The 12,316-nt window shown below is 41.8% G+C and overlaps 2 protein-coding genes across 2 annotated transcripts; both read right to left on the minus strand.

Moving 5' to 3' along the window:
- Positions 1-308: 308 nt before the first annotated feature.
- LOC117315917 lies at positions 309-1,111 on the minus strand. Its single transcript, XM_033870340.1, has 2 exons — positions 1,042-1,111; positions 309-656 (listed from the first exon to the last, which is right to left on the minus strand). The coding sequence occupies exons 1-2, from the start codon at positions 1,107-1,109 to the stop codon at positions 314-316; spliced, it is 411 nt and encodes a 136-aa protein (XP_033726231.1). The 5' UTR covers positions 1,110-1,111; the 3' UTR covers positions 309-313.
- An 8,314-nt stretch (positions 1,112-9,425) lies between these two features.
- Positions 9,426-10,352, minus strand: LOC117315181. Its single transcript, XM_033869326.1, has one exon. The coding sequence runs from the start codon at positions 10,350-10,352 to the stop codon at positions 9,426-9,428; it is 927 nt and encodes a 308-aa protein (XP_033725217.1).
- Positions 10,353-12,316: the final 1,964 nt, after the last annotated feature.

Consider the following 12,316-nt stretch of genomic DNA (forward strand, 5'->3'; position numbering starts at 1 on the left):
AGCGATAACAAGAATTGTTTACGGACGGACGGAGGGACGGACGGAGGGACGGAGGGACGACGGACCACGGACGCAGGGCGATTTGAATAGCCCACCATCTGATGATGGTGGGCTAAAAATACAAGTCATGTGTGCAGATGCCCTGCAAAAGAATGGAGTGGAATCCTTTCCTGTTGTAATATGCATTAGCATCCTCTGCTGGAGCTTCGATTGGGATGTGTGACCCATCTATTGCTCCAATGATATTTGGGAATTCATATGAACCTGTATCATTGAAGCGTTCTGATATTGACAAATAATCACCAGTCGTTGGTCATTTGATGAATTTCTTCAATGAAGAGTTAATTGCATTAATTACTTGTTCCCTACACTTCAAAAACGAAGAATCGGTTACACCAAATCTGTCACTTAAACTACGTATTGTATCCATTGACGACAAATAACGAATGGTCATCAGTACCTTCTTCTCCATCGGAATCGGTTCTCTACCTCCTGCACATACACGTTGTTTTAACTGTTCACATTCACTAAGGTGTTGACAAAGGACATCAAATGGTTCACGATTCATTTTAAAAAACCTTGTGAAGTCATCTGGTAAGTAGTTCGGGATTGTTTCTTCAAAATACCCTTCTGTTTTTGTTCGATCTTCTCGTAAACTACAAGTCAAACAATAAATTATCAAATGAAAAGCTACAGCCTACATAACCGTCAAAAGAATAAACCTAACAAGATTATTTCATCGCTTCTGTTATCTGAAATCTGAAACCCCTATTTGGACCCTAGGTAGTGTTAAATATTGCCTAGGATCCTGTAAATACTGTATGGAAAAGGACAATAGTGTATCCAATGTGCGCAACCTGAAGGAAGTCGCATTTTTAAGTATACATGTAGTTATTACAATAATACATCAAAAAAGCCAAAAGGCTTAGTTCGATGTCTAACAGTGATTACAGTGATAACAACCAGATGGTCTTGAAAATACACTTACAACGTCCCCCCCATGTACAATTATTTTATTTTTCATACAAAATTTGTACTTACTGCGTTGTGAGGTGTTGAGTTGCCTCCATCAAGCATTCCATTTCTTCCCCTTCACTATCACTTTCCATAAACATATCCAACATTGCCAATGCTATTGCATCGGCCGCCATCTTGCAATACAGCCGGTACACTCGATTGGAAAATGCGCCGGTCACATGACCGGCTCTCCCGAAGTTGAGTCGGCATGTGTCGAAACGAGCAGCACCTATGTGAAACGTACCACCGCGAAACGGAACGATTCAAGCACATATCCATGAGTCAAATTTTAAATTTCGGGCGCGCAGAAAAACTGTTTGGTGCCATCGAGGTAGACATAGCTGTACCACCGCATCTGAAAGATAAGTTCAGTGAAATGTCGCCTATATTTGCAAATACCGACGTGCCGTACGAGTGCATCGGCGAATACATGGAATATATCGGTAAACGGATAGGTGTTTCTAAAAAGCCGCGTAGACTTTTAGTCGGTGGTATGCGGGCTAAAAACATTTGTTAGCGACACCGCTGCTGAAGTGGTACCTGGAACATGGTCTGGCAGTATCGCGCGTTTATACCGTCATAGAGTATCAACCTCAGGCTTGTTTCAAAAAGTTTACGGAAGATATAAGCGACGCACGCCGCGCGGGGGATGCGAATCCTTCTCCCGCCATCGTGGCAGAGACTTGTAAACTAAAAGGAAACGCGTCATACGGATCAATGCTCATGCGCAAAGACCGACATTCGGACGTTAAATATATAGATTTGGAAGAAACACTATTCAAGTCGGTCAACGATAAACGCTTTAGGAAGCTAACTGAACTCGACGACGGACAATACGAAATCGGATCTTGTAAAAAACGAATAAACATGGACATACCGATTCAAATAGGTTTTTTCATACTCCAATACGCGAAACTCCGCATACTTGCGTTCTATTATGATTGTCTCGATAAGTTCTGGGACCGTCGGGACTTCGAACTCATGGCTATGGACACCGATAGCATTTTATATGGCTTTATCCGCGCCCGATCTGGAGTCGTTTGTTCGTCCCGCGATGATTGCCGAGTACGAATCGGAAAAAAAAAATTCGTGTTTTCCGGATGAAAGGTTTGGTTTGGTTTGGTTTATTTTGTTTAACGTCCTATTAACAGCTAAGGTCATTTAAGGACGGCCTCCCGTGCGTACGACATGCATGCGTGTGGTGAGTGCGTATGTGTGTTTTGGGAGGCTGCGGTATTTTCGTGTTAAGTCTCCTTGTGATAGGCCGGAACTTTTGCCGATTTATAGTGCTACCTCACTGAAGCATACTGCCGAAGACACCCAGCAGCACACCACACCCGGTCACATTATACTGACAACGGGCAAACCAGTCGTCCCACTCCAAATATGCTGAGCGCTAAGCAGGAGTAGCAACTACCATTTTTAAAGACTCTGGTATGTCTCGGCTAGGGGACAGAACCCAAAGCTTTCCTCACAGGGGCGAACGCTCAACTAAAGGCCAAAAGTGAGGCATTGTCAAGGGAGACATTAGGAAGAAGAAAGTTGTTCAGAAAGAAGAGAAAAGATAAGATCCCAAATTTAGTCGCCTCTCACGATCATGCAATGGGGGCAGCAGGTACAATTCTTACGCCCTACCTGCAGGGCAGTCCGGATGAAAGAACGGCGGAAAGCAAGGCGTATACGCGACGAACTCCGGGGTTGATGAAAGAAGAGATGCTGGGAGATGGTCGCGCTGTGCTCCAAGTCGTACTGCGTGCAAAATGTTTCGGATGAAATAACGAGTAAATTCAGTTGTAAGGGGATAAACAAACGCCAGTTAAGACATCCCATTCGAATGTACAAGGACGTATTGTTTAAAAAGGAGGTTCAGTCGAAAGTCAACCGGGGATTCAGGGTAGTCCAAAACCAGGTAGTAACATACTCCCAGGAAAGATACGGTTTCACTAGTTACTACGCAAAGCGTAAAGTGCTAAACGACGGGGTTCGTACAGAACCATTGGATATAGAGCTATAGTAGTTTATGTATCTATAATCTATTTATTCATTCATGTTTCAGTTATAAAGCCGGATTCGCGGTTTTTCAGTGCGATGCATTGTTTATACACGTACACCTTAAGGTTTAGTCTGAGGATAATGGCAGCTCTGAATTCGTTCATGTGCAATCACGAGCACGAGTTGTTATACACCAATAACGACCATGTCTCTGAAGCTAGCTACTAGGTTATTATGTCTGTTGAACTGCTGGACAGTGCAATATATCCATAGTCTGTCGTGCTCTTCAAACGGGCTTACCCGATTTATCATTATATTATGTCGTCTTTAAAAAATGTCTTTGGTTGCTATCCGTTCGATGTTAAATACGACAGTCTTTTATATATGCTCGATTACTATGGATCGAATATACCTCAATCTGATAGTGGAATTCGATGTCTATTGCGTAGACTTGCGAGAGATCTTCGCGGTAGTCGGATTCATGCATTAGAAACCGAAGAACACAGTAGGCGGGAGATGTTAGAATGTGCATTTCCACATCATGAGGAAGAATGGATCAGTCGCGTCTGAATACAACCCATACCTTCTCATCGAGCATAAAGGTCTTTCCCCTGTAGATGACCTCACGTTTGATTTAGATAATGAAATTGAATATTTGGCATCAATTTAAAAAAATAAAAACAAAACAAAAATTGTGAAGGAAAGAGGAGCTCGCTTTAACTAAGACTAGGTGTTGTACATATGTATATAAATGATACTTCTTTTTTTAATAGTTTATGATAGAGTTTTATCGGGTGTATATAAGTATGTATAGAGATAAGGGGCGGGGCTTATATTCTACGTGGCGATACGATCACAGGTACTGGTTCAGCCGGCGGACTGTGATTGACAGATGGGCGTTCCCTCTGCTGATAAGACGGACAGTGGTCAAGCATGATTGACAGCTAAAGACAAAAGGAGGTAAATGTCAAGGGGCGCTGTACCCTAGGGTCTCATTATTACAATTTCTCAAAATGGCTGTAGGGGTAACGACGTTCACTTTCGTGATTATCATAATCGGGGTCATGGCCTTATCTGAATTTCCATGGTCATGCACTCGGGTCAGTCAGATTCCTGACAGGAAACTGGACCAGAATATCCAACGCTTAGTATTCATGAGAGGGGCCAGTTTCAACTTGACCTACAGAGACCACTTCAATTATTTGGAAATCAGGAAAACGGACATGGACTGCGTTGACTTCAGAGACTGGCCTATTACAGTAGTTTTAAATGGAATTAGATTTAATGTGAGTAAATAATAACAATGTATATATATAGTATGTGTATGCATCACTTTTTTTTAGCGCATTTATTTTCTATTTATAAATATATAGTAATTATTGATATATCATGTTACAGGACACAAACACGACAGAGTCATCAACAACAACAGCAACCAAGACAACTGAAAAAAACAACAAGTCGAAGAAAGGTAAGTAATTCAAATGTATATGTTTGACAAAAAATCATCATTTAACTTCAACTTCAATTGTTTAATAACTCGCAATTAAAACATGTATCGTTTTATATGTTTAGCAGACCACTACCGCACCATTTCCGCCACTACAACCGACACTGCCAACACTACTGAGGACAATGTGACCAGTACAGACTTCAACACGAGAAAAGTAAGTATACATTTGTTAAAATAAATCAAATCCACATATAACATACTTAATACCGCTATTGATCTTTCATATATCTCTTTTTTTACAACTGATTTGTATAAACTATGTATATATATATATTAATTTTGGTTTCCTCTTTAATAGCCCTTGCCGAGATTACCAAACACAACAATGGGCGAGCTGACGACGGTCACAGACGTACCGACACCCTCAGATCCCTTGACATCTGTAGGTAAGCGACAAAGATGGCGGCGTGTTTATGGTGCGTGTCTCTCGCACGCCATCAAGCGTTACGTAAATCACATGGAAATTCCCCTTGATCTTATTATCACTTCTTTGATGGTTTGTTCTCCTTTCGCCCACTTTTTGGAGTTCAAAAGAATTATATAAACACTTGAGAACAATGGCCCACCAATTATAGTCTGTTATGGGAAGTCCGTAAATACATGCAGATATCTACCTGTATTTTTTCAAAGTCACACTACATCACAAATATTATCATTATATTAGTAATTTATATTAAAATATAACGTCTTCTTTTGTCCGTTATCAGTTATATAATTATATATATATATAAATATTTACCAATTCAACTACTAACACAACAACATTTACAATTATAAATCTTTATTTTTTTTAAAGAATCAACGGTATCATATGAATATATTTCATGACAAACTTCGGAAGTTTATGACAAATAATTTTATGAAAACGGAAAGTATGCATATTACAATACTTTTATTCTACAGATAATACACTAGCACATAATATTTACATCAATCAGTCAAATACGTGATATGTAACTAGTAATACTAAGCACTGGACAATGGGTGATAAATTGTTCATAAAATTTTTAATGCACACACAGTAATACTAAGCACTGGACAATGGATGATAAATTGTTCATGAAATTTTAAATGCACACACAGTTAGCATTGAATCATCTAGTTATTACTCAAGATGTAAAAGATGGGATGCTTCATCGGCGTACTAGATGACATCAATGGTTCCGGTCTCCAAGCGTTCCTTCGGTTGGCTAAAGCGACTGTCAATGTTTCTGTATCGTTTGGCCCTGGGTCTCGGTTGTCCTCCGAAATCTTGCTGGATGCGCGTTATCTCGTTGGTGACCTGGATCTCCTGGAAAACACGAATGATGCTGAAGATGTTTGGGTGTGAGTGTTCTACTTTCTTCTTTAGTTTAGTTTGCTGTGCCATCCTTCAATGTGGTTGGTTGTCCTTGGGCCCTCGGTCTCATAGTGGTTCCGGAGTTGTTAGTTGCGTTATATCCACTGTGTGACGATGTAATCTGTGAATATAGTAGTGTCCTGTGGTACGTCAGCATCTTCTAGGTCCTCCAGTGCGTTGAACCAGACATCTTCTATACGGTTTGGTTTGGTTTATTTTGTTTAACGTCCTATTAACAGCTAAGGTCATTTAAGGATGGCCTCCCGTGCGTGCGACATGCATGCGTGTGGTGAGTGCGAATGTGTGTTTTGGGAGGCTGCGGTATGTTCGTGTTAAGTCTCCTTGTGATAGGTCGGAACTTTTGCCGATTTATAGTGCTACCTCACTGAAGCATACTGCCGAAGACCCGGTCACATTATACTGACAACGGGCGAACCAGTCGTCCCACTCCTAATATGCTAAGCGCTAAGCAGACTCTGGTATGTCTCGGCTAGGGGACAGAACCCAAAGCCTTCCTCACAGGGGCGAACGCTCAACTAAAGGCCAAAAGTGAGGCATTGTCAAGGGAGACATTAGGAAGAAGAAAGTTGTTCAGAAAGAAGAGAAAAGATAAGATCCCAAGTTTAGTCGCCTCTTACGATCATGCAATGGGGGTAGCAGGTACAATTCTTACGCCCTACCTGCAGGGCCGACGAGTGGGTACATCTGGTCTTCTATCTTGGCATGGATGGTGTAGATCTGGTGAAACTGGGTCGGGCAGGTGTAGAAAGTTCCATCACAGAAGAGGGTGTCGGGGTTGCAGAGGTCAATCAGGTTGTCTGATGTCACAAAAGCTATAATTCTGGATTGGTCACTATCATCAAGTAGAAGGAATATTCTTCCCCGGCAGTTGTCTGTGTCCACTTTCCCTCGAGGTTGATCTCCTGGATCGTCTTGGGTAGTTGAGGAGTCTGGGTACGTATGGCGCTATAAAGTGACTTGTTGCTGGACTGGGATGTGGGTAGTTGTTGGACAGTGGACAGTGTGTCGTTGTTCCAATTGTTGTTGCGTAGCTTGGTAACCTCTTCATCGTAGATCCTGGGATGGGCTTTACCACCTGCACGCAGCGGGTACGGATCGTCAGCTGTGTCAATTATAAGTCAATCAACATTTGACCGGTAATTCTCTAAGAGAAAGAGTGATATTAGATAAATAAAAGTGACACTAAAAACATATTCTGGAGAAAAACTGAGCCCACTTGGTGTTTTTGAAGTACAAGTTGGACTCAACAGTCAACATAAACGTCTGGAATTGTTCGTGGTGAAACATGGATGACCTCCTTTGTTTGGGAGAGACTGGCTACGCAGTATAAAACTGAACTGGCATGAATGTGCCGCGTTTGCGTTTATGCAGCCAGTTAACCATATGATCATTTCTGATTTGGACAGTACAACAGTTCCAATTTCCAATGCAATAGTTGTATAGAATTAATGATCATGGTGATAATCATGATGTGATGATAAAGATTTGGTAAGAACTGAAAAATACAGAGAAAAACTACCATTATATATGCTACCTATACAAATAGGACATATGGGAAAGTACACAACCTAGTATACTTTTATATATCAATAAGATACCTTACCATAGTGTAATTGCACATAAGACAACTCGTCCCATATAACATCATGGGAGCAAACTGACCATGTACCATAAGACGACTCGTCCCCAAAACAAGACCATGCGGCGAAATCACCAAGTACCAAATCATTATTCGTATAAACTTATCATAGATGTGCACAATTTGCACATAAAACTGGTAATCACTATACAAATAGCGAAAACAAAGGACGATACATAAATATAGGATGGTACGATATTATTCATACATCAATACACTGCGAAAGTGAAAGATCACTTGAGAAGGGAGGGGGAGGGAGTGTTAATGTTTACCCTACGAAACTTGCTATTATAGAATACACACCGACAGACAGCATAAAATATTGATGCGCATGCATGTAATAGCCAACAATACTAATAACTTACAACAATGCTTTGCCAATGATTAAGGCATTGATGGACAAATATTGATGAAGGAAGGTTTTTTCCTTGACCGCATGGGTATACCGTATTACTCTTCAGAACGAGGCTACAGCCTGAACGTCACTAGAACGTTTTACGCGTACTTATCATTCAAATACTCAATAATTGAAATAACGAACAATTCTAATTTAACAATTTAGAAAGATTAGAAAATCTATGAAATATGATAAACCATCATAAACTCAGTTAACACAAATAAGAAATGGTACATCACACTCCCCGTCTGATATCGTATATACGATATCACTATATCTAACAAAGTCCTGTCTATTTGAAACAGTTCATACAGACACTTCTTCAATGTCTACACAACTAGTGTTCGGACACTAGTGTAACGATAATTCAATAATGAACACTCCCCATGTAACATCATATGAAATAATGAGCTACTCCCTATAACACTAGGTGGCGTGGTTGTAGTATGTAAGATGGCGACCTAATACACATGTTAAACGAAGACTCGGTGTATGTTATCTGTTATCAAGACGTTACCAAACGTTACATGGTGTCAGAAGACGGCAATATGAACTGTAAGTGACTGTTTATTGTGAAGAAACACCGAACGGTGTCGAACTTTAGCATCAGACCGCATAACATAAATTGACCGGACGGTCAACAAAAACACGTGGTCACACATCAGTAAAAGTAAACAATGGCTTCAGAACAACGACCGATTGTCGTACAAGCCCCGTCAAATCTACCACCCCCTTCAAAGCTTGACATGAAAGGGAAGTTAAGTACGAACTGGAATAAGTTCAAGAGAGTGTGGAAGAATAATGAAATCGTCACAGGATTGAATATGAAGCACTCGGGTTTACGTACAGCCATGTTGTTAACATGCATCGGGAGCGAAGCGTTACAGCTATTCGATGGGTTAACATTTGACCGTGAAGTCGACCGAAAGGACATTGAAAAGGTCATAGAAAAGTTTGAATCATACTGTGTTGGTCAAACCAATGACACTTACTTACGAACGATACATGTTCAATAAACGAGAACAAGAACAAAATGAAACTATAGACAGCTATATAGCAGCTCTCCGGTCGCTGGCAAAAACATGCAAATATGGAAGCCTTGAGGATAGCTTAATTCGCAATAGAGTCGTCATGGGCGTTAGGGACAATAACACAAGGAAAAAACTCCTGCAAGACAGAGAGCTGGATCTAAGAAAGTGCATAGACATTTGTAGATCATGTGAAAAAACAACCATGCAGTTAAATGAGACAGACTTCGATATGAATCGCTCTAGTTGTAAGGCACGTAAAAAGAAAGGCCCATCTCTTGTACTGTTCGCTTGCCCGCCTCTGGTCTTACGTGTCATAACTGACCGAATGTATCCACTCCAACTGAGGAAAATAGTGCTCCAGGTTCTAGTCTATCAGCAGGTAAGTCGGACATGATCTCGAGACTTCCACGGTACTTCCGACATGGTACACAATGACAGATGATATCAGTCGTTTCCCACCCGTGATCCAATATCCATCACTTCCCTCGGTGTTTGACACCATCATGGAAGTGACGAACGAGTAATTTTGAAACATGACTTTTGCCAGGAATTATGGTCGGGTTTTTATCCAACAGCGTTAGGTTTGAATTGTTGAGCCGTCCTCCGACGCGCAAGATGCCATGTTTGTCAATGACAGGATTCAAAGGCAAGATAGAACTGCCTTTGGGAAGCGAATCCGAGGCACGCAGACACATGATCTCCTCCTTGAATGACTTCCATTGCGCACTGCGAATGGTAAATTGCTCAGTATCCTTGAATTCTTGAACACCTGTTGTCCCAGACATGTTTCTTCCATCACTGTCTCTGTGAAACTTTCTCGCGAAGCACCTTAGCAGAGAAAGTGCCCCAACAAGACTCCTCCATGACGAGAACTTTTCATAATATTTTGGTTCCGACTGACGCGACATGTGGATTTTTGAAAACCATACATCTGGTCTGATTTCCTTGTCTGTATTTGGATCAATAAGACAATGGTCCTCTCCTATGTCTGGAGTCACATCCTGCTGAAGTTGAGTCGGTCCTGTCAACCAAATACTGTCTTTCAGGTTGACGTCAGGAGAATTCCGTGTTGCAATGTCCGCTGGATTTGCATGAGTATTTGCATAGGTCCACTGTTTCGGATTTGAAAACTGTCTGATACGCTCAACCCGACTACTCACGTCCGTATAGAACCGTCGCGTCTGGTTGCTGATGTAACCAAGGACCACTTTGCTATCGGTATAAAATCGAATCTCATCGAAAGTCACATCAAGGTGAGTAGATACATGTTCCGCAACCTCTACAGATAGCACCGCAGCACAAAGTTCAAAACGTGGTATCGTGTTGCTATGAAGTGGGGCTACTTTTGCCTTACCGAAAATGAATCCGATATGGGAGTTTCCATTTTCCTCCAACACCTTCATGTACGCGACAGATGCCACAGCCTTTTCTGTATAGACCTAGCCTTGGTAAGAGATGTCGGTACAAATGATCTTGGAATGAACAAGCCCTCTAAGGTAGACAACGAATCCTTCCACGATTCCCACTCGGTCTGTAGGGAGTTCTTCGTCCCAGTCCGTACCACTAGTCATAAGCTCTCGCAAGATAATCTTTCCCTGAATCGTGATGGGTGCCAGAAAACCCAGGGGATCATATATGCTATTGATTGTGGAATGCAAACCCCTTCGAGTGTAAGGCTTTTCGTCCATTGAGATATTGAAGGTGAATGTGTCTGAATTCAGATCCCAAACGAGGCCTAAGCTTCGTTGCTGAGGGAGCAACTCGCCATCAAAGTCAAGGCACTTTAAGTCCTTTGACAAGTCATCCTCTGGAAACGATCTCATGACTTCGACACAATTGGACGCGATCTTGTTTGGTTTGGTTTATTTAGTTTGACGTCCTATTAACAGCTAAGGTCATTTAAGGACGGCCTCCCGTGCGTGCGACATGCATGCGAGGCCGTCCTTAAATGACCTTAGCTGTTAATAGGACGTTAAACAAAATAAACCAAACCAAACCAAACCAAACTCCTGTGAACAGTTTTGCGCGATTTTGCGGAGGCCATAGGTGGCAAAAGCCGGCGATGGTGCATTGCCGAAACATGCACACACATACCTCCTTCAGTGGGTCGTTGTCGGCATACCACAGGAAACGTAGGAAGTTTCGATCTTCCTCTCGTACGTAGAAACCGTAGAACATTTTCTGTATATCTGCTATGACGGCTATCGCTTCTTTGCGGAAGCGCAGTAAGACAGAAACTTAATTGTTTGTTAAATCTGGTCCAGTCATCAAGACTTTAAGTAAAATCCCATCATGGAGAGCAAAAGAGTCAAACACACCTCGAAGTTGATTTGGCTTCTTAGGGTGGTAAACCCCGAAGATTGGGAGGTACCAACATTCCTCACCCTCTTTCATTTCCGGAGCCTGCTCTGCATGGCCTCTAGAGAATATCTCCTCTATAAACTCTACGAAGTGACCCATCTTTTTAGGATTGCGTTTAAGGCTGTTGTCAAGAATCCTTGCAAGCTTAAAAGCTTGAGCTTTGTTATTAGGAAGCTTTGGTCTCCCAGGTCTAAATGGTAATGGAGCTGTCCACTTTCCCCTAGCATCCTTCTTGAACTCCTTATCCATGAGTTGTAAGAACATTCTGTCCTCTACCGAAAAACTGGGTTTGTTATCGTTATTTGTCTGGACAAATATTGTCGCTCCGAGATTGTCTCCATCAAGACGACATTCTTCGCTCACTTTTATGTTGTTTGGACACGGTATTAAAACAGTGGGGCGGCCACTCGTAAGAAGGTTAATTTTGGTGACGTTCACACAGAGCGTTTCATGGACTTCTCCTAAGCAGACTTCTCTAATTATAACCCATCCAAGAGGTAGGTGTTGTGCAAACGGAGATCCTCTAGGTCATGTGCATTGTTCCAATACATGGTGAGAATCCGGCAGGTCTCTTCCTATAAGTAGTAGAATTTGAGACTCGGGGCTTACAGGTGGAATCTGATCTGACAACGAAGTGACGCAGATGAGGATGGTGCCATGCTGCCTCAGGATTTGCGATCTCTTCTCGATTGTCTGGAATGGCATTGCACTCAATGACCTGGGAAAGTTCAAGTTTAGTGTGGCGGTCCAAAGACTACGACCAGATCACTGAATTGGTCGACCAATCATTGTGCTTCATTTTGGACCAGTCGAAAAATTTACTTCGGTAGGTGAATTTCTTGTTGGAAACCGCTTCATTTTTTTTGCACTTAAGTGCAAATAATTTTTTTGACACTTAAGTGCAAATCTTTTGCACTTAAGTGTCAAAAGAACATATTGGCCGCCCATAGTCCAGTGGATCAATGAAGCTTGATTTTGGTCGTCGACAATCGCGTATATCTGAATG

The sequence above is a fragment of the Pecten maximus genome, chromosome 17 (assembly GCF_902652985.1).
Source record: "Pecten maximus chromosome 17, xPecMax1.1, whole genome shotgun sequence".
Lineage (NCBI taxonomy): Eukaryota > Metazoa > Mollusca > Bivalvia > Pectinida > Pectinidae > Pecten > Pecten maximus.

Bases quoted from the DNA above. Each gene is read 5' to 3' on its own strand.
- LOC117315917 (XM_033870340.1), bottom strand. From the start codon at position 1,109: ATGGAAAGTGATAGTGAAGGGGAAGAAATGGAATGCTTGATGGAGGCA. The intron at 657-1,041 runs GTAAGTACAAAT...TTTGACTTGTAG, and splicing joins ACTCAACACCTCACAACGCA to TTTACGAGAAGATCGAACAA.
- LOC117315181 (XM_033869326.1), bottom strand. From the start codon at position 10,352: ATGAAGGTGTTGGAGGAAAATGGAAACTCCCATATCGGATTCATTTTC.